General features: G+C 32.2%; 2 protein-coding genes across 2 annotated transcripts in view; one reads left to right on the top strand and one right to left on the bottom strand.

Moving 5' to 3' along the window:
• The first annotated feature begins 1,066 nt into the window (after nucleotides 1-1,066).
• Nucleotides 1,067-25,110, top strand: part of LOC108904657 — a 29,585-nt gene continuing 5,541 nt past the window's right edge. Inside the window, exons 1-7 of the mRNA XM_023454060.1 lie at nucleotides 1,067-1,090; nucleotides 9,253-9,380; nucleotides 10,107-10,155; nucleotides 11,948-11,976; nucleotides 13,187-13,386; nucleotides 18,924-19,003; nucleotides 19,059-19,159. Of these exons, the coding sequence (XP_023309828.1) occupies nucleotides 9,341-9,380; nucleotides 10,107-10,155; nucleotides 11,948-11,976; nucleotides 13,187-13,386; nucleotides 18,924-19,003; nucleotides 19,059-19,159 (499 nt within the window). The 5' untranslated portion in view covers nucleotides 1,067-1,090; nucleotides 9,253-9,340. The remainder of the gene's footprint in view (nucleotides 1,091-9,252; nucleotides 9,381-10,106; nucleotides 10,156-11,947; nucleotides 11,977-13,186; nucleotides 13,387-18,923; nucleotides 19,004-19,058; nucleotides 19,160-25,110) is intronic.
• LOC108904659 (putative nuclease HARBI1) lies at nucleotides 20,748-22,323 on the bottom strand. The gene is made up of 3 exons (XM_018707294.1): nucleotides 21,657-22,323; nucleotides 21,435-21,604; nucleotides 20,748-21,379 (listed from the first exon to the last, which is right to left on the bottom strand). The coding sequence occupies exons 2-3, from the start codon at nucleotides 21,544-21,546 to the stop codon at nucleotides 20,910-20,912; spliced, it is 582 nt and encodes a 193-aa protein (XP_018562810.1). The 5' UTR covers nucleotides 21,547-21,604; nucleotides 21,657-22,323; the 3' UTR covers nucleotides 20,748-20,909.

Genomic DNA, 25,110 nt, shown 5'->3' with positions numbered 1-25,110 from the left:
CCCTCCCGCGCTAGCCTAAGGGCCACCTTAGCAAAGCGCATCCCAGGCTGCATAGCCGCACTACCCTACCCAACCATACCACACATAAACATGACACTACCCCCGGGGTTTACACAGACGAGCCGGCGAAGCAAGAAGAGCGCCAGAAGAAAGGGCCCTAGCCGGCGGGGCCCAGCCAGGACAAAAGGAGGTCCCACAAAGCGCCTACACCGGCCGCATTTGCGGTCGGGGTAGACGACGGATGGGGCCCACCTACGAAGGCTGTCCAGGCCTACACGAGATGAGGCAGGATAAAGAGGGATAATCCCCCTCGATCCCAAAGTGTTGAGGCCAATTTCTAGCCATGGAATAATGGCGGCGTTGAAGTCCCCGATGGCAATTGTCTGGGGCTAGGAAAGGATTTTGTCAAAGTCATTGTCAAGTAGTGGTAGTCTGGGTGGGTGGTAACAGGACACCACCGCAACGTCTCCATGCCGTAGCGAACTCACCGCTATCGCCACGGCCTCTGTGTTTTGAATTTAATGTAATACCGATGACGTATTCCACCTCAGAAATGCTGCAATGCCATTGGACAACTCGAGGTTAAATTTGATGGAAATCTACTTCTTTGAGTTCTTTGGCCAAAAGTCTATGACAGCGCGGGAAATCTTATGCATCATGTAAATCTTATTACCCCAGAGTTATCAATTCATTTGTTTAGAAATTTGATTGTTTTATTAACAATGGTGACTGATGACAATAGCATTTACATTATTGTCCTCTCAGTCGTAGCGTCCTAGAAATTCATATTTGATTTTAAAATAATTGTGTATTTCCAAATTATAATTTAAATTGGTTCACAGGAAAAGTAAATTTGAGAAGTATTTCCTGGCTATCAGAAAAAAGTAAGATAAATATATTATAAATTAGTTGAATATACGACATACAGTATTAAATAATTGTTTTTCTTTCAAGGAAAAATGTTTTTTGATATTATATTACTCAATTCTCAACATGGGGGCCGTTTTGGAATAGCTTGGGTGGTGGCAACCAGAGGTGTAAGATTTGTTACGAAGAAACAAATAAAGGAGTTGAACTTACTTAAACTATGGTAAAATTGCTTGTATTTTTCTAATTTGTAGTTGGTTAATGCTTTGCAGTAATATATTTTTATGGAGACACATACAATTTTTATAGCACTACCTGCTAAAACTCAAACACAACAAGATCTTCAACTAAAATATATATTTTAAGCAATCTTAAATTTGATCGAGTATTACTTCAAGATGATTTAATTAGGCAATGAAATAATTACATATTTTCCATATTTAATATATTTGTAGATTTTAAAATATACAGTAACTTTTTATTTGAAAAATTATGAGAAAATATCATAGTTCTGTTTTCTCTTGTTCGTAAACTCAATATAATACTTGGTTATTCACGGTAAGTGACCTATTAAACCTTTCAGAGGATCCAAAGACAATATGACTTTGAAATTTTGTTCACGAGGGTTACCAGATAAGTTCTCTTCAATGAAAATAATGCCATCAACGTAGCACTTCCGGTAATACCAGAAGTAGCTGTCAACTTCGTTATTTTAAATGAACATCCTATATATTATTGCATTATCGACAAGATAAATTAAAAATAAGTCAAAAATGTTAAAGCTTCCCTGCTCCTAAATCTAACCGTTTTCGACATAATCGACTTTTTATAAAAATTTTGACAGATTCAAGCATTTCGAAAATTCCTTATATCTTTCTTTGTTCCGGGAGCTCTCACTTTTCAGAGTACACAAAGAACAAGATGCACTGCCTTCCGCTATCAAAATTACCTGAAGAAAATTATACAAACTGTTCCATTTATCATGTTACATTTTGAGAACTTAAAACTGACAGAACTTTTTAAATTCAAATGGAACACCCTGTATTTTTCTGCATCATATTATAAAAAATCAAATTCTCTTTTCACCGATATAGACATTGTAGGAGTTACAGTTTCAGTTTTCTTAGATATTTGCGGTTTACTTACATTCTCAAGAAGATTACTTTAAAAATATCATCAAATGTGTCTCGAAAGGCTGGTACTGTCATTCAGTATTATACAAGTATTAAGTATTGCTCGACAAGAAAAATGCAAAATAATTATTCTAATGAAGATATTTTGAATTTATTTTATATCCATGGAACACCGCGGATCTTTCTATGCTTTGGTATTTTGCAACTGAAACAGAACAATACTGAAATAATTTCAGTTGATTTTCTTAAAATTTTTCTAATTTTTAATGTTGTAAAAGTTTTTAAAGAATAGCGAAGATAAGAAATTTCAAATAACTAATAAATACATTATTATAATTTTATGATATTTGGAATGAAGTTGAGAATAGCATACTATGAAAGAATGCTTATGTGCTCTTTATTGTACTTGCAGTTACTAATAATAGTATTTCATTGGAAGGAAATCTTATTATTTTTTTGTAAATATACCCCCTCATTATTTAAATGATGCAACAAACGTGAAACAACGCATTTTATTAATGTAATCATGAACAAAAATAAAAAATAAAAAATATTTCAATGTTCTACAAAGAACTGTATTGTGGGTAGCTGGGCGCGAGTTTCATTCGCATCCAATTCTTCAAATGTTGCAAAATACCAAGATATAGAAATGAAGCTGGTACTGATTCATGGTGAATGTCGCATGGATATAAAATAAATTCAAAATATCTTAATTAGAATAATTATTCTGCATTTTTCTTGTTGAGAAAATACTTGATACTTGTAGAATACTGAAAGACAATACCAATATTTGCACATATTTTCAAGGCACATTTGATGATATTTTAACGTAATATTCTTGAAACTAAGTAAACCGCAAATATCTGAGAAAATTGAAATTGTAACCACTACAATGCCCATATCGATGAAAAGAGAATTTGATTTTCTATAAAATGAAATACAGTGTGTTCCATTTGAATTTACAAAGTTTTATTGGTTTTAAGGTTTCAAAATGTAACGTGAAAAATGGGACACTTTTTTCTTCAGGTAATTTTGATAGCGGAAGGTAGTACATTTTATGTTCTTTGTGTATTCTGAAAAGCAAGTAAAAGCTCCCAGAACGAAGAAAGATATAAGGAATTTTCGAAACGCTTGCATCTGTCAAAATTTTTATGAAAATGTCGGTTATCTCGAAAATGGTTAGATTTGGGTACAAGGAAGCTTTAACATTTTTGATCTATTTTTAATTTATCTTGTCGATAATGCAATAATATATAAGGTGTTCCATTTAAAATAACGAATTTGACAGCTACTTCCGATATAACCGGAAGTGCTACATTGATGGCATTATTTTCATTGAAGAGAACATATCTAATAACACCCGTAAACAAAATTTCAGTCATATTGTCTTTGGTTCCTCTGAAACGTTTAATAGGCCACTTACCGTGAAGAACCTTGTATGAAATCAACCAGGTTTATATGTGACGTCTTAAATTGAATGGGTAAATATGATGTTTTAAAACAGAACTGCTTTTCAAGAAAAATATGCCTCTTAAATATTTAACAATAAACATTTTTTAACCAAATTAGCAGAAAATATATTGTAATAACTAATTTGGTGATTTAAAAACAAGTAATTAAAATGATATGCAGTTAAAATGATATATACTCCGCGGTCAAAATTATAGAGAGTGACTCATCGCTAGCTTTTGGACTGGTAAGGGGGATGAAGCATGCCAGGAACGAAAATCCATTGGCGTGTCTGCGTAAAAGGCAACAAGATATAGAAAATATTGAAAAAAGATAATAAAACATAACATCTAATATTTTTTTACGGTTTTAAAACGTCCCAGTTGTGTTTTTTTAATTTATAAATTTATTATAGCCATGGAATTAGACCCCTCGTTTACGCTTATGCTATGACGTTTCTCAGGACTGGTAAATCAAGTCCGTTTACACCCACTAAAAAAGCATTTCCCTATTCCCTACCAAATGCAAAAGACAGAGATAAAATATAGGTCGACGTTCAGTGTAACTCAGTCTATAGACGATTATAGATTCTATCGATGTGCGTAGCGAGCGGCACAAAGATAAATAATATTGAACCATATAAAAATCATTTTATATTTTATACGCATTATGGTAATAGTGTTTTTATATTATGTCTGAGTCACTCTCTATAATTTCGACCGCGGAGTATAGTAAAACTTGAAATGAAAAGAAACTGAATCTAATTTCCCAAACAGAGTGCACATTCATCCTACGGCTAGTTGCTCTGGATATTCTATACATTATCCATTTGAACATAAAATGGATGTTTGATAGAAATACAGATGTCACAATTTGTCACATCCATACACTGTGTAAAACAGACCCATGACATGTGTATCTACATTGTTATAAAATTGGAAATCTATCATCTTAAGTTAAAAAAATACAGTTTTCGATTATTTTTTTCGTACATTTTCCAACTATAATTATATTTACTTACCTATTCCCTTTACCTTAAATTATTTTTTTTAAACAATGTTCTCCCAATTCTTCTTTATTAAAATTTACTTGTTTCCTTTAATCAAAAATAACCTCTTTATTTAACTGTGATTGTTAAAATCTGCACAAACTCTCCTTTCATGTAAATCAATTGTTTTGTGATAAATGGTGTCCCAACAAATTTGTAAAAATTTGACAAATATTTCAATAATAATTTTGATTGCAACTATTTATTCAAACTATATCATTAACCATTGAACACAGTATCATTTAAGTGGTCACCTTGGTTTCTCTGGCAACTGTGGTGTTTTTCCATAATAAGTTCTCTATTGCCATTTTTCAGCTATTGAATCATATTTGCATAGAATTTTCCTTCCAAAAGAAAAAGTCTAATAGACTCAAATCACAAAATTGTGGTGGTCAATCTAGCTCGCCGAGAGATTATGTGCCCAGGATATCTAAAGAACAAAGAATCAACGTTTTGTTAGGTGTCTGGCATGTGGCACCATCTTGCTGAAACTACATATCGCCTATATCCACATCATTGATTCGTTTACTATGAAATCCGATAACTTTGTATGCCCATTATATCGGACCACATGGTAACTTGGTGGATTTATGGATAGTTCTTGGATGATAGGTGGATTTTTAGCTCTCCAGATAGGGCAGTTTTGTTTATTTGTGTAGCCATTTAATTGGGAATAAGCTTTATCACTGGATATCAGTTCTACTAAAAATCACCGAACTGATATGTTCTCTAACCTTCATTCACAGAACTCATAGCACCATACAGTTCCGCTTTCTGCGAATTTCACCACTAAATATTGAATTGCTTGCTTAGCAGGTACCAAACAACCCAAAATTACATGCAATTTATAATATGCTTTTACAATATGTGTTCCTTGCTTAAATATGCATTGCTCTATTTTGTTACAAAAGGTAGGTACTGTAAGAGAAATGGCAACAATTTTAAATTGGTAAACTTGCACTCGGACACCCCTTACAATTCAATTTATCATCCATTTTTGGTTTATCGATACATTAGGGGAAACACAAGAAACAGTTACAAAAAATAATTTTTGGTTTTTTTCATTGAAGGACATTTTAATTGGATTCAAATATCAAAAAATTTAATAAACAAAATATATACAGGGTATCTGGGTACTTGATACAAAAAAGTCGAGTACAAATAGATGTCAAAGTAATATCAGTTCTTCATATAAATTTTTTTCATACAGGCCTTCGTTAACAAATTACGGGCCCTCAAAGGTGAAAATTAAAAAGTTATTTTTATTTACAGTCTGTAAACTGTTAACTTCAGCATAATGCAAATTTGGTGATCGATAACACATGCATACAACTTGTTTTTGATGTAAGTGAAACTTCATTATGCCCAAAACGCCAGGGACGGACTATGCCTAATGGTTAGAATTATTGCATAGATGACGATTGCGATCTGCCTGTATCAAAAATTAGTTCCTTGAAGAATTTGCCAATGATAATACCCTCTTGGTTCAACTCGGTAAAATTAACAGTAGGAAATATTTGTCATTTTATGTCACAGTGCTCATCGAGCGGCGCCTCCATAATTTTTTCTTTTTTATTTTTAATTGGACATATTACTGTTAGAACCATACATATTTTTTAAACAGGAGCCTAGAAAATCTTACTGTCTGTTAATATATTTTTCACTAACAAAATTTGACAAACACTATACACATAACATAAAATAGAAAAACAAAACAAGAATAAGTTAAAGTAAGTTCATCTCCAAATATTGATGCCATGTTTCTCAAAAACGTATAGACCTATTAAAATAATACCCACTATTCTTGCCCATACTTCAATTATGTATCGGTGCTGCTCTTTTATTAGCACAGTACCGTGCGTATTCTCTTCATCCCATAAATGTAAGTTATGGGAATTAAGAGTGCCATTTCTTGTGAAGCCAAATTCATCAATATTTGGAGTTTTTGCTAAATAATTTGCAGCCACTATTAGACAATGTTCCATAAGATATCCGAAGAAACGTTTGGTGCATGCACAATGGGGCTCCTCCCCATTTCAATATTGATGTAGGAAATTATTTATCTATTGTGTTTAATAAATAGTTTGGGAGAGGAGGCCCAATTTTGTGACCACCCCTTTCTCCAGACTTTAACTCGATGGACTTCTACCTGTGGGGATACCTGAAAAGTTAATTTAGTGTAAGCAACCCCAGTACAGACAAGGGTTGAATTGCTACAAAGAATTAATTTCCATTTTGAAATGCTTTTTCGTGTACAAACAAATAACATTTGTAGACTTAAAAAGTAGAAGATATCGAAAATGTATTTTGATAGTTTTCTTTCTTTTAAATTATTTTTTAACCTACTTTAACTTATTCTTTGTTTTTCTATTTTGTGTTATGTGGAAAGTGTGTTTGTCAAACTTTGTTGGTGAAAATTACATTAGCAGACAGTAAGACTTTCTAGGCTCTTATTTTAAAAATATGTACAGTTCTAACATAGTAATTAGGTTCAATTAAAAATTAAAAATAAAATCACAAATATTTCCTAAACTGTTAATTTAAGGAACTTATACAAGCAGATTGCAATTATCATCTATGCAAAATTTCTGAGTTGTTAACCATTGGACATAGTCCATCCCTGGCATTCTGGGCATAATAATGTTTCACTTACAATATCAGAAACAAGTTGTATGCATGTGTTATCGATCACCAAATTTGCATCATGCTAAGTTAATAGTTTAGAGACTGTAAATAAAAATTACTTTTTAATGACCCGTAACTTGTTAACGAAGGCCCGTATGAAAAAAAATTATATGGAGAACTGATATTATTTTGACCTCATATATTTGTACTCAAATTTTTTGTATCAAGTACTGGGACACCTTGTATATAGATAGAAAATGGTCAAAATTGGAAGCATCCGTAATCTCTTAAATGAATCAAAATATCGAAATGTGACTTTTGCCATTGAACTTTTCTTGAAAATCGATCCTGTAACAATAGGAGGATAACCCCCTCCTGCCCCAAAAGTGTTAAGTCTGGCCCACCTTTATAATAAAATCACAGAAAAGAATGTGCATATCAAAACATAATATCCTCTGGATGTAAAAAAAAATTGCAAATATTCCATGCATCTTTGTAAAAATATTTCCAGCATAATTTTCAGCAGTCATCGCTCTCTTATTGTTAGAATGTATTTTTCCTAACAATTAATAAAATTTTATTGCTAAAATTGCCAAAACATCAAATTAATAAATAAATATAATATTCAAGTAATCATGTTATCTATGGATACAATTATTATTTAAATGATTTCTCCCAGCTGTTTTTTCATTCATTTTAATCACTTTAAATAAAGTACTTTTGGGCATATGTTTATAGAAACTTTTTTCTTTATTTATGTGTCATTGATGTTTGCCCTAGCAATACCCTAGATAGATATACCGCCCTAGATATACCATGTATGTTCCTATTAAAATATAGTCCTATAAACCTATTAAAATATAGTTTTTTCAACATGGTACCACCAATATTTTTTCATATAATTTGAAAATAGTTTGTGGTAAAGGCTTTGTAGTCGATATGCATCGATCTTTATTTATATGAGTGTAATATATTATTAGAATATCTAAAAAATACATACAGGGTGTTTTTGGGCCTCCACTACATTAACCACCCACTTAACAGATTTTTTTATGAATATGCTTGTAATTAAAAATTTTTCATTTAAGATTTTTGTTATCCCTTGTACTGTTTCTAGTAAAACAAAAATTCTACATAGTGATAAAAAAGCCTTTATCTTAAACTGTTTTAAAGTCATATGGAAAAATATTTGTGGTATTACATTGAGAGGTCACATTTCAGTCAATGTTGATTTTTATACATAAATAAATTAAGTTTGCTTGCTTTTTCCTTTTAGCCTATCTGCTACTATGGCTATACACTGATTCCAGGAGATGAGTGTAGAGTATTGGATAGAAAGGGTTGCAATAACACAGTCACAACCGGGTTATAATAATATATATTAACAGTTTGCACAGTATAAGTATAAAATACGAGTACGTAACAGAGCGCCAAATACCAAACCACTCGAGTGCCATTCCATCATTCGACTGCTGTTCTCTCCCCGCCGCGCGAGGGGAGAGAAGTCCTATCCTATCCCCACTGAACCTCTCACAGTGGCGTTCCCAGTGCCAGGGTATAGGGAACCACTACATGAGCAACCCCCAACTTAGAAATTTTGGAGAACCCCTATTTTGTTGTAGGGTAGGGATCTTTTACTAGCCTAACATTGTTTGGACAAGGGACCAACGGTTTTACATCCTTTCCGAGGGATGGTATGTCTATACAGACCTCGCCTAGTACTAAATACTAATCATCAGCTTTGCTTGACTTTTCATATCAATGACACAAATGCCAAGTTGCCAAGCCACAGCCGCACAATAAATTAGGTTCAAACAACCCTTTTTCATTTCTACTTGCACTGTATCATTTAGCTGCATATTTTAGAATTACCCTGCATAGCATTTTAGTAACATTTTAATAAGTTTTTTAAATTTTATATGTTGTCTAAAATCCATTGAATCAATAAAGTAGATTTTTTATAAAATATTGACAAAACTCAATAGTTACCTATAACAATATAACATGAATTTATAGCAACATATTTTCAATATTAATAATTATATAAATTTGTTTGTTCTCAAATAAAGAAAATATTATCTGTGGTAGTGTTTATATGAGCAGTATGTATTAATTTTAAATTATTTTTAGTGATGAGTTAAAATTATTTATTATAAGTTATTCTACCAGCCCTAAAAAGCGATTTTCTTTGAGACTGTCTGTAACATTAGTCAATGGTATGTTAAAAATTTTTAGGGAACAAGCAACAATTTTACAGGGTGAGTAATTAAATGTAATTATTAAATAAGTACATATTTTTGTATAATGTATAAAAACTGAAAAAATCGTAATTGAAATAATGGATACTATTTTCATGTGAAATACAAATGTCTGCTTCTATAGATGTCTTATACATATTGTTACTGTCTACACATTTGCAGTATTTAAGACAAACTGTAATTTTGTTGTGCTAATATACATATATTTAGGCTGTGTTCAGCGAATGATCGGACCGGTCAAAGTCATTCAGCGGACAAATATTTCGTTGGTCAGCCTAATCAGCTGATTGGGAATATTGGGCAGGTTTTAATACAGTTACTTAAAGGCTTAAAGTTTGACTGAACTAGTCCGACCATTCGCTGAACACAGCCTTAGTAACACTTTGTGTTAGAATACAGTATCTGTTATGATAATTATAACATATTAATGTATACATGTTTTCACTAAAACAATTAAAAAACCTTTCATTTATATGAGTGCATTATAATTTAAATCATAAGGCTTACTGTAAGTAAATACAAAGTTTCAATATATAAATTTACATGACGCCAGCAGTAAAATTATTATATTTTCATTACAGTAAGTTGTATTGTGTTCAACATTGGGTGGCTTATTAATGTTGTGTATATTATTTTCTAAAATTATCTTCAATGCAAATAGTATTCAGATAACAAATAATTTTCATAATATAGTTTTTACCATACTTAGTTTATTTTTTATTTCAGGAGAAATAATTTCTTTGATATCCACTGTTCATATACCTACTGGAATTGGGTAAGGTTTATTTTTATTTGATTTTAAAATATTTGTTAGTGTTAGTATTACTACATGCCCTCAGATACACCCTACACTTCATCAACTGATAAAACAAAAGAATTTTTCCTAAAATTGTTTTAAAAATTAAAAATAATAGCTTACATATATACAGCGTGTCCCCGGATGGGGTACCACACTCTTGTAAACTTTTTTTATTGTCAATTTTTTGAGAAAAAGTTTTTCTTGATTAAAAATTTTGCCAAACCCAAAAAATTTCAAAATGTGTTTTCCCTAAGCAAAGTGCCTTTAATTTTTGTTTTTGTTAAAAACTGTATTTAACAAAGTTGTTCGAGAACTCAAGAAATGCTTAAATATGGGATTTAGTCAAAAATAGAAGAATAATCACATTTTGCAAATAAAAAAAAGCGAGTTTTAACTATCTTACTTCATATTCATTTTATTGAAATATTAGTTTTTTCTGAACTCAAAATTTTACTATCTAGTTCTGCCAAAACAAAATTATTGAGAATTTCCAAAGACGAATTTTGATTAACATTTTCTTCCAAAAAGTAAGGACCAATTATTTTATGATATATTTTGCCATACACCAGATATTTCCTTTTCTTAATTTTTGACTATTAGTTATCAATCGAAAATTTGGATTAACTTTTGTCCAGTATGTACAATTTTGAGAGGAAACCACCAATATTGTAATGAAAGAGTCTGTTTCAAACAATTTCTCTCCCATGGTCCAAACGATGACCATCATCTTCATCAAGCAATTTATGATTAAACACTGGTTTGAATGGATAGATTTTGGTGTATACTAAAATTCTTTAAATATGAGATCTAGTATCTATGTTTGCTGACCTTTTCCTGAGTGACATCTTTGGATTGTCTTGTACAGAATCCATAACTACAAGCGTACTAGCATCGTTATCATTGTACTACGCTTTGCTCTACGAGTTACAGTTACATTTAGATACTTTTCATAAAAAATTTGTGTTGTATAAATAAAAAGCGAAATAAAAACTATATTTGCTGTGTTGGTAGCACTTCACATACTTATAATCATCTGAAACGCCTGTTTTGAAAGTTCATTCGAGTAGCGGTATATTGTGCATAGTCGACGACTAATGAAGCAGTTGACAAGTTCAGATAGAGTTCAGTATTAATATTTAATATGAGTGGATGAATGAAAGTGATTTAAAACCCATTCCCATTATGAAACTTACTTCATTTTATTGGATCAGCAACGTAAATATTTTAAATTTAATAATAAAAAATATGATGTTTTGGAGATCAGCATTGTAATGAATGTATTGGTTGCTGATTTAAAAAAAACATGAGCAGTGAGTTTCTGTTAGGAATATATTTATTATTTTTGTTTTCTTATATCTTATCGTAGGTATAATAAAATCATGAGAAATGTGGATGCATCTGTAAACATAGAAAAAGACATTAAGATTTTATACACACAGGTGGGTTTTTCACTGCTGTATCACAACAGATTTGTACTTTCATCAATAGAACCCGCTGTTTTAAATGGCAGTTCACTCACAATGTGAACTTTATCATGTGATGAAAAATCACATCGTGCACACATTTCAATTTATATCAATATGTTCAATCAAAGGTAAATATCCAATGTGGTGCGGTGGTGAAAAACTCGCCTGTGCATAAGGGGTCTAAATCTACTTTCTTTTTTTTTCTAAACACATCAGACCCAGTTTGTATAAAATTTCTTCTCATAATCACGTTTTCAACTAAGGGCCAATAATTTGTAAATACTTACATTTTTTTTTTTTAGATATGCCGCTGCTGATCTTACAGAAACGGGTAGGTATTTCAAATAATAATAAATAATAAGTATTAAAAAAGTACCAAAATTCACTATTCCTGATAAGTTTAATTTCATATTTTGATGAAACTGTAGTTATTGTTCATAAAATATTTATTATTCTACAATAAAAATCACCGTTGATAACAGTAAATGTGACATTGTAGTAAATAATAATGTATGACATATGAAGTTTGTTAGACATTTAATCTATATTTACATAATAGCCCTTTTCGTTTATTCATGATTTCGTAATCGTAACATGTTACGATTCGATGGAAACCAATCAAGTTGCTAGAATTTGGATCGTAACGCGTTATGATTCTGAAATCATGAATAAAAGAAAACAGCCATTAGACATTTATAAGCATCACTCAAAATAGAGTGATTATTGTAAACTAACATACTATACTCGACGGCCAAAATTATAGATAGTGATTCATCGCTAACTCTTGGACTAGTAAGGGGGATGAAGTGTGCCGGAAACAAAAATCCATTGGCGTGTCTGCGTAAAAGACAACAAGATATAGAAAATATTGAAAAAACATAATAAAACATAACATCTAATATTTTTTACGGTTTGTTATAACCGGCACTTTGATCAATTTTAATTATTACAGCATTTTAAAACGTCCCAGTTGTGTTTTTTTAATTTATAAATTTATTATAGCCATGGAATTAGACCCCTCGCCTACGCTTATGCTATGACATTTCTCAGGTCGGGTAAATCAAGTCCGTTTACACCCACTAAAAAAGCATTTCCCTATTCCCTACCAAGTGCAAAAGACAGAGATAAAATATAGATCGACGTTCAGTGTAACTCAGTCTATACACAATTATAGATTCTACCGATGTGCATGGCGAGCGGCACAAAGATAAATAATATTGAACCATATAGAAATCATTTTATATTTTATACGCATTATGGTAATAGTGTTTTTATATTATGTATTAGTCACTCTTTATAATTTCGGCCGCCGAGTATAGTACGACATTAAATAAACAGTTGCTATCTAAAATATTTGCAAAATCTGTACTGAATGTTCATGATTTGTGTTCATTTTTGTTTTGTACAAATTTTATCAATCCAAACTATTCAAATATTATGACTATTGGTTTTATAAGCTATGCTAACGGATAGGTGAAAATAAGGTTAATGGTTGACCACAAAATTTAACGCTTGTAACTCTCAGGATCTATTTATTTTAGGTATATTTGAAACACCTCCAACACCAATAGCAAAGATTAAAACAAAACGAGCCCGTAAAGTAATAACAGAAACGCCTGAAATATTGCAAGACAGAACAGATCAGATGTTTCTGCAACTGTCCAATGTTGAGGATATTTTGCAACAGCCAACAGCTCGAGCAGATGAAATTTCTATCAGAGAAGAGATGCCTAAACAAACAGTAAGTATTATAGTGTAAATATATTTTTACTCACTTAGAATATAAAAGACAATTTATTATTTTATTTATTATTTCCAAGGACATTTAAATAAAGAGGACTTATTTATTTACATTTCTGGATGATGCCTCGTCTATTCACAGTCTAATTGTATCATTATTGTCAGCTATATAATTGTACTGGAAATGTACTTAATATTTTTATCGCAATTTTCATCACAATTGTGAAAATTATTATTATAGGATAGTATTATTAAGTTATACATACAATATTGTTAAATTCTGTACATATTAAATTATTTTTCATTTTTCATATTTGCCATGTTTGAAGACTTGGCAACAACGCAATAATTTGTAGCGTGTTCCACGTTCGTTCTGCCGTGGTTGGCAGAATATGGCGTCTCTTGTTAGAAAATAGTTGTGATTTTAGTAAGTGAAACGTGATTAGTGTTTATATATGTATTTTGGATAAACTTTTAAGGTGTGAATATGGTTAGACAGTGCAGAATTTGTAAGAAATTGGATTATAAACATCCACATCTATCCTTCCACAGGTAAGTGTGCTTGAAGGTGACTTTGGAATGTATATGCAACTCTGGCCATTGTCGTGCTTGTAGGTAACTTTTATTTGAATAACGGTAAAATTCTATAAAACTGACTTTTGGTTTTTTTTTTTTTATTTTTGCTGAGATAGTAAGAAAACAATAATATGAACCATGTTTGGCCATTAAAATCAATAAACCGCCCGAATCAAAGGAAAATGCTGCACCACAAATAAGTTACAGACATTACTTATATTTAATAGATTTATAGGTATTTCAATCCCTTATACCCAATATTACAAGTTTTAATCATTCATCATTTTCAATTTCCTCTACGACAAAAACCTTTTCAAAAATATATTTACAATTTTACTAAATGCACGAGCATAAAAACTGAATAAATACAACAGCAAAAATATGGTGGTGGGTTCACTTATATATAAAAATACTGAAGATGTAATCAACTGAAAGTTGCATTCATTCAACCATATTGATGTTCTCCTTTGGGAATATATTTTTATGTCTTACTAAAAGTTTGCATCAGTATTCTAAAAGTGAAATGTGAATGTTTTTAGGATGCCTGGGGATGGTGCAATAAGAAAGAAATGCTAACAGTTATTGGGATTCCAAGAATTTATAATTAAATATTTTATTTTGACCCTTTCAAAACGTGACATTGGAGATGTAATTGCGCGCATCAGTTGGATGAAAATAAAGCCCTCTGCTTTCCCGTTGCCTAGCTTCACCCAACATATGAGATAGACTGTGACATGCCTAGTCCCCTTTATTTAAATGTCCTTGATTATTTCGTTTATTAAAGTCCTAAAGTTATTATTATTATTATATTACCAGCTTTTAAAAGCATGCATATTATTTTAATCATGTTTCTTTAACAGTGAGTAACCTATTAAATGTTTAAAGATATAAGACATAGTTGTGAAAATCTCTATTCATGGGTGTTCCAATAATGAAAATAATGTCACCAGTATAGTGCTTCCGATTATGTGGGAAGTTATTAATTTTATTGTTTTAAATGAGACACTACTATTTTTATTGCATGTTTAAATCCAGGATATTTATATGACTTTTACTTAATTTTCAAATATTTATGTTTAACCGTGTTTAAAACACATTTTTTACATTTTAGTTATTTTATTATATTTCCCATAGGCTTAAGCTCATTTCTCTTACAAAAAAAATAATGTATAAACATAATATAAAACATTGTAGTTAATTTAATAAAATACATAAACAAGAGCAGACATTCTAACATGAAATTATTTATTGTTGTATATATTGCTCAATTATCTATAGGGTGACCAAAATACATGAACATGTTCACTGCAGAGTCTAATTTGGTAATAAGGGACATACATATACCCCATGCTAAACTTTCATATTTGGTAGTACGGAGCATCAGTGTTCCATATACTTTTTTTTTTAAATTATGAATCAATTATATTTTAATATGAAACTATTTCATTGTTAATTGATGAATGTATATACAGCATGTCCCACTCTTGTAAACTTTTTTATTGTTGATTTTTTGAGAAAAAGTTACTCTTGATAAAAAATTTTGCTTATTTTGGGAAACCGTGGGCAGTAATCAAATATGTAATAAAACATACAGGGTGTCCAAAAAATTTGAACGTGAAATTTTCCTTAAGCAAAGTGCCTGTAATTTCTGTTTTCATTAAATGTATTTAACAAAGTTGTCCGAGAACTCAAGAAATGCTGAAATACGGGGTTTAACCAAAAAAAGAAGAATAATCACATTTTGCAAATAAGGAGACGCGATTTTTAACTATCTTACATATCATATAATTACCATGGATATTTCCTTATAACTGCCCACCGAATAATTTTTAATAATAATGGAGCAACAAATTTATCTTGTGAAATGTTATCGAATCGTTATCGATATGCAATACAACTTTTTAATTAATAGTATCCAAATATAACTGTAACTCATTTCTCCTCGGTTTGCATTCGACAGACCCTACACCATACTCATCAGAAGACAGGAGGAGACCGCCCGCGAAGATATAATCAACGTCTTCACAGACGGATCAAAAAGGAAGGAAGGTGTGGAATTTATTCTAGATCCTTGCATACCCGATATCACTGAGCAATGGATAGGCATGCTACCGTGGTACAAACGGAATTAGCAAATATAACCATAGGCGCTAAAGAAATCGACCGTAGGTAAAACCGTATGGTAAAACTATCAGAATCTACACAGATAGTAGACAAGCATTACTTATCTTGCGTAATCTTAAGTTAATGACTAGGTCAGTATGGGAATGCCACCAGGCTCGTAGCCTCATTTTCCAACAGTATATCTGTATGCTGGGTCAAGGGACACGAGCGGTGCAATGGCAACAAAGAAGCTGACAAGCTAGCCATCGGGTCTCAATATTTTTAGACCTGGTTCCTCCAGTGTGCTTCCGCTGTCAGCACTTGAAATTATTAAGGAAAACACCCACAAAGAGTTTATGAAACGGTGGGATGATACAAATAGCTGTCAATTTACTAAGGAGATCTTAGAATACCCTAGTAAGGATACAGCCAAAAAATACCTGGCCATGTCTAAGTCTTCGCCTAGTGACGGGAATTCAAACTGGTTACTGTTGGCTAAGGAAGCACCTTCACAACATGAGGAAGTGTGAAACACCTCTTTGCAGGGGTTGTGAACAGGAAGACGAGACAATACTACATGTGCTATGCGATGCATTGCCATCCCGTCAACAAGAGAATCCGTGTTGGGAGAATGTTGGCCTTCTTGGCCTTCTATGGCCTATATTAGAGAGATTCCTCTGAACGTCACCACATTTTTCGCTGTATTAGGTTGGTTAGCGGCTCAAGTGGATTGATCTCCTAATGGGGGGAAGTACTAGGGGTCCAATGGGGCCTAGTAGTAGTAGTAGTAGTAGTAATGAAGGGGCCGGCCTTAGCCTGTCAAGTAGGCCAGAGGTGGGTCCTTTTTGCCTGCCCCACCATCCCATTATCTGTCCACTCTCTGCCTCTGACCCTCCTCGAACCTACTGGATGCCCTGATGAATGCCAGGATTTTGGTCCATGGAAGGTCCCTCACCTCAACCTCTTGCAGCTCTTCAGCACCAAAGACTTTATGTGTTAACCTCCCAAAGGCTGCACAGTGTAACAGAAGGTGGACAGGGGTGTCCTCCCTTACTCCACATTTCGGGCATAAAGCATCTTCAATTCCTATTAAACTTCCTAAGTCTGCAATGGCCTGTCAGAACCCCCACCATTTAGTTTAAGGCTCTTCGACTGAGGCTCAGCAGCCGTCTTAGGTTTGGTAGGGCCCATATGAAACTATAGGCCTGCCTACATCTTCTGTTCCTCCTCCAGTTTTGACCTAAAGTTTGATAGGACCATTTATTAAGGGCCCCATTAACACTACCTCGTGTGATTCCAAGGATTGGTTCAGGTCCCTAGATCCAAAACGAGCCAGTTGATCAGCACTCTGGTTACCAGAAATACCCATATGGCCCGGAACCCAAACTAACGCTATGTCTCTTCGTCCGGCCAATGTCTCCACATACCTGAACAAGGGCAGACCTTGGCCTTGGGCCCAATGGGGCCTAAATGCTCTATCTTTTTAAGCTACCCTCCCTAAAATTCCGAATTCCAAATTCCAGAACTGTAACTCATAGAGCAGTTCGCAAGCTAATTATAAAATTTAATACCACTGGTGATGTAAAGAATATTAAAAAGAATACAATGACTGTACAATACATTCCAAAGATGTCACTCAGGAAAAGGTCAAAAAACATACATATCAGCAGATTTAGTGTACAGCAAAATCTATCCATTCAAACCAGTGTTTAATCATAAATTGCTTAATGGTCTTCGTTTGGACTTTTGTTTAACAATGGGTGAGAAACTGATTCAAAACAGATTCTTTCATCACAATATTTTATTTACTGACGCATCAATATTCGCATCTAATGGCTTGGTTTCCTTTCAAAATTGTAGATACTGGGCTAAAGATAATCCAAATTTTCAATTGATAATAACTAATAGTCTTGCGTGGCAACTGTTAATTTATGTCTTAGATTAACAAATTTTAGGTAGTCGAAATGAAAGACATGTTGATGGTTCGAGCAGTGTAAGGAAAACTGAATTTATTTTATATTTTCTAGGTTACACATTATAAAAAGACAGCTGACATCGCACACAGCACAGCAGTGTTGCCAATGTGTACATAATGAATACAGCTACTAATGACTAAGGTTAGTCATGTGACAGCAACTGTGGCATAACGTATCATAAAATAATTGGTGCTTACTTTTTGGAAGAAAATCTTGATCAAAATTCGTTTTGGAAATTCTCAATAATTTTGTCTTGGCAAAACTAGATATCGAAAATTTTGAGTTCAGGGGAAAACTAATATTTCAACAAAATGAATGCCCTACACATTCCACACTTCTAGTGAGAAACTGGCTTGACGTTCAACTTCCGGGACAAATGGATTGGATACTATGGACCAATACCTTGGCCTGCACGATCACCCGACTTGCCCCCATACAAAGCTATTTTTATATTATATTAAATTTAAAATAAAAGTTTATTTATTTATCTTTAAAATAAAATAAATATGCCAATTTGAAAAATATATATATATCAATTTTCATGAAAAATACGAAAATGCAATATGAGATGTACAAACATATCGAGATGCGGTTTTTGCCACTCAACTTTCCTTGAAAATCAAACCTAAACTCTACTCTGTTTTAACTTTCTGGGAAATAATTGAAACACCCTCAAACACCCAACAACTAAACCACTGCAACTACTTTATGAGCTGTTTTCAAGTATAACTGATGATGAAGAAACTTACATAAACAACATTGTTACTTTTATATTAGCACTACTGCATTATTTTGAGTCTACTTAGAATAAAGAAATATAAAATAGGAGTAAAAATAAAATAAAAGTAAATAAAATATTTATTACGAACAAATTTTCTTTTAGGAACCAATAGAGGATGATTTTAGTCTAGGAGTACGTTCAAGAAAAGAAATTGAGGAGGATATGCAAATGCTATTTACAAAGTATAAACACATTACAACTCATCTAACATCATGTCCCTAATTAATATATTTACAGAACCAAAGACATTCCTATAGTCCACCCGCAATACCCATCCTCTGATTCACAACCCCTTCAAAATTTAATAGAAGTTGTAGCACAGGTCCACGCTCCAAAAGGTAATCAACAACTTTACAATTACATTGTTATGATAATTATGTAGAAATTTTGTGATATACAGGCCACGTTCGGTTTCTACCTAACGGAACAGAGGAAAGTTTCGCAGATTTTTTGTCACGTGACACAAAAGGTCTCGTATTCCTCGTTAATATCCGAACGTTTTGTGATTGCAGATACTTTCCTAACCTATAAAGTCTTCCTTTTATTTATGACCATTAGACTAAACAAATTTACAAATTTAGTTACTCATATGTTTATGACTGATATATTAACATTTTTGCGATTATCTTATGCTGTGCGAAGACAATGGAATTAGTACAATTAGAAGACGGTACACTTTTGCATTTAAATCCCAAAAGTAAGTAAAGGAGACAATAAAATACGATACATATGATTTTTAGAAAAATTATTTTATAATAAATTGTTGTGTTATTTTAGCTAACTTATATGAAATTGTTGCAATGGAGAGTGAGGTAAATCCCCAAGAAAATAGTGAAGGTAGTAATGTCACTCCAAATAAAAGTGGTCAGTATAAACTAATACAAACGTTATTTTAGTAAAAAATTATTATTTTCCAATAATTAATTAATATATAATTTACAGTTAAATGAGCTCAGAATCTTCACCAGAAAATGATCTTTTTCAGATACATTGAAAATATGGACGTACAGTAATACCAGTTTCTTAATCGCATTGGTTGAAGAATTTGATCAGGAATTCCAGAAATGTGTTAAAAAGTTAGTGTGGAAAAAAATTTCTGACAGACTTGGTAAGGAAATGTACATTGCAGTAACTGCACAACAATGTGACACGAAGTGGAAGGGACTGGTTGAAACATATAAAAATGTTAAAAAACACAATAACACATCTGGCAACAATAAAAAGGATTGGTTATATTTTGAATTAATGGACAATATTCTTAATCAGAAACCAGAAATTAATCCAGTTGCGACATGTAGCAGTTCAACTGGGTTAAAATATAATGAACAAAAAGGTACACATTTTATAATTTAAAATATTTTTGCATTTGTTTATGTTTCATTACTTATAGAGAAAGATGAAGACTCTAGTGGCTCCGTTTCCTCTGGAACCTCAATGTCTTCACAATTTCAGAGTCGTCTTTGTAAAAAAAGAAAAACTGTAGAAAATGCAGTGGAAAGAAGGCATAAAGAAAAGATGGCGAGACAGGATAGATACCTTGACATATTTGAGAAGCTTGTGAATACGTTGCAGAAGGAAGAGAATTAAGAGTGTTTAAAACTAACGTTATTTTGATATTATGCAACACGTTTCGTTTTGATTCATTCAAAATATAAACCGCTTGTTTCACAAATAATCCACGGAAAGACAGCTGGTATACAAGAGAAAGTCGATACTTATAAATTAAAATTTGCTAGTTTTTTAAATGTTATATGCGGTTAATATTTGTGTCACTCAAAACGAAACACCTTGCAATTCGCAGTTTATTTTTGTTACTTTTACTTAGAAATAATATATAGGTTAATATATTAAATATATTTATTTTTTATACAAATAAATAAAACAGTTACAATAAAAACATTTATTTCTTTAATACCTATTCATGGAAGTAAATTATTCATTATAAAAATTCTTTTTTCAATTGCTTCTCTCCTGTTCATTTCCATGTTAATTTCCACAACTTCAAAAATTCCATTTTGCCTTCCTTCATTAATTTCTTCTTGTATATTCATTATTTCTTCTGGTAAGTCACCATTTAATATAGTAAGATTATGTAGGATCAATTATAAATAAACAAATTAAATCGAATTTAACAGTTTCCATATATTTGAGTCTTCTAAATCGTCCTTTTAGAAATGCAAAAGCTTGTTCAATTCTTACTCTCAATTGAGAAAGTTTCATGTTAAAACGTCTTTGTTGATTTGTTAAATTTCCATAGTCTTTAAAGCCTACTATAAGATTTGTTGTTAAAGTGTAGGCTAAATCTCCAATAATATGGCTATTATTTACAAATTCTATGGAATTATTATTAATTCTTTCATAAAGATCTGACATATGAAACAGTCTAGCATCGTGACAGGACCCTGGTAATCCAGTAAATACTTCGAGGAAAAGTTTTTCATTATCGCAAACGCCTTGTAGTAGTACTGAATGAAATTTTTTTCTATTTACATAGGAATTTGGATTTTCTTTTGGAGGTAGTATTTTAATGTGACTACCGTCTATACATCCTAGCACACCTGCAATATTTTATTAAACTTCATCATTCCTTATTGAATACAAATTAAAACCTACCAGGAAATCTGTTTATATTTTCAAATGCAGTAATTATTTTTAAAGCTCTGGGGCGAGTTGGCCAAGTTATAATTTTGAAAATTCTATTAACCTCAAGAATGAGTTTACCCATCCTTGCCAGTACATCCCATGCGGTAGATTTGCTAATTCCATATCTGCTAGCAATAGATCTAAAAATGTATTGATTGATATGTTTTTAATACATAGAAAAAATTAACTTACCAAAAACTCTCTAAATTTGCTAAATACCAAACGCAAATCATCGCCTGTTTTTCCAATAGGAGTTTGGGATGTCCTATTGTTGCATTACAAGGTACAACCATATACAGTTTTCTTAGAAAATCTTCGAATGTGCTTGCATTCATTCGAAAATGTTGTTTAAATTGATGATCGGCAAAATTAATTACCGTAACCTCAGCAAAATTTTCTACTTTATCTGGTTCACATTCACGCTCATCATCATCATCATCATCATCATCATCATCATCATCATCATCATCATCATCATCATCATCATCATCAAAAAATATTTCATATCCGAAATGAAGTATTTGTGTTATTGTGGCATTCATTCTGGAAGCACAGAGGGCTAACTGCACAGATTAGAGAATAAGACTAATTGGAAGTGTATGTGGTTTGTAAAAAAAAACGTGCCAACAGTCTGTATTTCCCGCCACAACACACAATTTCTCCGAAACCTCGATCAAAATTTACCGAGCTAAAAGATGTCCTCCGTTTACTTCGTCGGAGAATATCCGAACGCCGATAAATTACTCCCCACTCTCAACTTTGTAATAAACGAATGGTGTAGAGCATCTAAGAGCATAAAAATGTAAAAACCGAACTCGGCCACAATATGATAAAAAAAATAATGTTAAATTATGTCCACATAAACAATTAAAGTATTTTATAAATGTCAAATTTGACATTTTTTTCTAGGGCCTATCATGGATAATACGAATATATTCACTGCAGTGTAGTTTGTCACTTTTAAAATTACAGTCTGATAAAATATTCCATTTTGTAAAATTGAAAACTGTTCATTATCGTCATTAAGTTGGTCAGCTGTAACATGTTTAAAAGGAAGTATTTATCGATTGATTGATAAACAATAAATATTATTATTAATGGTTTGTCTTACCTACAAAGGATCACTCCAACTAGGACCCCCTTCAAAGGGGTACACCTTATGTCCTCAGCCTGAGCTGATCAATCCACCACGCATTACTTAATTATCAAAACAGTAAAGAAGTGGTGGAAATAATTTTTAAGAAGAAAAAAACTTTTGTCTGCTTAATATCTCTATGTACTTTGCTGATAAAGCAGTTCAGGGCGTTGACTGATAGAGATCTAGTAGGCAATGGACAGACTTATGTATTGTAATTTATTGGAAGAATGTCAAGTGCTCGTCTCAATTAAATGTGTTTTATATTAATAGCCTTACTTGTCAACAACTTAATATCAGAAGTGTAATTCAAGATGATCTTAGGTTGTTTTGTGTTATTAGAGTTATTAAACAGTAAATGTTTTGATAAAAGTGTTCACAGTTGCTAGTAGATAGAGCAACATCTTTCACTTGTGAAAAATAAAAAATTTTCTATGTAAAATCTGGGATCAAACATTACCTCAATGCTATGCCTCATGGGAATAATCCAGTTGAACGGTACAATAAAACAATTATTTAGTCTCCAGCCACTATAGAAACAAACAAAAGTTATAAAAAATGGAATGAAAATATTTAAAATATTCAGTTAGATTTGAATGGAACACTATAAATTAGACCATTGGCGTGTTAGCACGTGAAGCATTAATGGGCCGTAGTCATTTCACAGAGGCAACTAGAACTGAATAGAATTAATGTTGTAGATGCCACAGAAACCGACTCACGGATGAAAGGGCAAGTCTTTAACAAGCGGATCAAAAACGGACTGGGACCATACTTTACTGGGAATCTTGTATTGATTTAAATTGAGTGTGCCAGCTATAGGAGTCACTTATAAATTGTAACAAATCTGACAAAATTCTTTCTGAATTACGAGAGTAGTGGGAAGTGACAGATATGAAATATCAGATATCCCAGGAAGCAGTTGCCCTAAGTTGAATAATCAAAGTGTGGATAACATCGGGCCATGGATAAGATCTGATATATAAGATAGTCATGTGAGAACAGGAGTGGGGGTGAGGATCAAAGGATCGGAGGTATTTTGTATCTTGCTAGCCCACCTCATATTTTATTCAGGTACAAGGTCAGACACTTTAAAATGAACTTTCTGGTAGTAATTTTACATAATATAAATTCATAATAATAAAATAAATTTTTACTTCTAGAGTACTTGTTCGACTGATATACGGTATACCTTTCTTTTAGCAAAGTGAGAGAGGAATCGAAATATGAAAGAAAAATGACAAGTTTGGCAACCTTGTCAAAGATGTATAAATTCAAATGGGGCATATTAAATATCAAATTAAATTTGGAAATGAACATTACCATGAGTTATTTTAATTGCCCAAATTTCATTATTGTCATGGTAACGACTTAGAAGTTATAATTGGAATTTGTTTTTCAAACTTCTTTCTTTGAAGGCGAATAACTCCACAACGAAGCTCGATAGGAAAATATTTTTTATGAAGTAGTAGAACTATTTTGACCTCCCCTGTATACCCCTTCATTTTTGACATGACCTTTCCGGATACAGGGGTTTCAGGAAGAGATGTACATACTTCAGTATGTTATTCTAGGTTCAATTTTAAGCAAAAAATTTCCTATGAACTTAGGTCTGGAGACGCTTCATTTAGGATCTACAGGATATCAAATTTAAAAAAATAATTACATTTTCTTTAATAACTCTCGACTACTTTGAGTTAAAATCATGAAATTTTATATGCGGAGGTTTTTTAGGATGGGAAATTCAAATTTTATGGACGATTTGCTGCATCTCCCAGAGGGCGCCACAAGCGACCATTAGGATGCTTTTAATTTGCTTCAACTTTTTTGTGCCACGGTGTATGTCATTTTGGAATAGAATTGAAGTCTCTAGGAGCAGCCGTTTCCGTTAAAAACTCATCTAAAGATGATGATGCATGCAAATTATGTATTAGAGTGCTAATTACGTATCAGCTTCGTTACTAAAAAAGCATTATTGGAATTAGTTGACGATTAGCATTGATCTATTCACAGAATTCCAACCTTCTGGCATGAGCTCTTGGTTGCAAATTTTGTATGTTTTAAATGTGGAAAGGATACAAGTCTTGTTTGCGTAATGTAGATTTTTTTTTCATTGGCATTTCGGTTATCTGCTTGTTCAGAATGATCATGACTACTTGGAAGAAAACCGGATTCACGTAATTTGGTAAATGTGTTAGAAAACATCCTTGCATCTGGAACCGTTCTATTAGGAAATCGTTTCCGATATTCTCTGCGAGTAGCCCGCGAATTTCCATTGGAAAAGCCGTAACAAAATAATATATCAGCATTCTCATTATGTGTAGAGATGCATTTTTCAAATTTAAATACAAACATTTTGCAAAACAAAAACTTCATTTTATGTCATTTTTAATTAAATGATGGAATCTGATCTTTTTGTGTACATTTTTTTTATTGATTTTGTAAAAGGATTTCTACTTCTTAATTTTTTATATGCACAAGCACAATAGATCATGTATATATATATATATA

This window comes from Anoplophora glabripennis, unplaced genomic scaffold, assembly GCF_000390285.2.
Source record: "Anoplophora glabripennis isolate ALB-LARVAE unplaced genomic scaffold, Agla_2.0 scaffold102, whole genome shotgun sequence".
In the NCBI taxonomy this organism is placed as follows: domain Eukaryota; kingdom Metazoa; phylum Arthropoda; class Insecta; order Coleoptera; family Cerambycidae; genus Anoplophora; species Anoplophora glabripennis.
Note: the sequence above shows the minus strand (reverse complement) of the source record. Positions and strands in the feature narration are given on the sequence as shown.

Coding starts and splice junctions, on each gene's coding strand:
- LOC108904659 (XM_018707294.1), bottom strand. CDS start 21,546: ATGGGTAAACTCATTCTTGAGGTTAATAGAATTTTCAAAATTATAACT. Junction 21,380..21,434: donor AAATATAAACAGATTTCCTG/GTAGGTTTTAAT, acceptor AAAATATTGCAG/GTGTGCTAGGATGTATAGAC.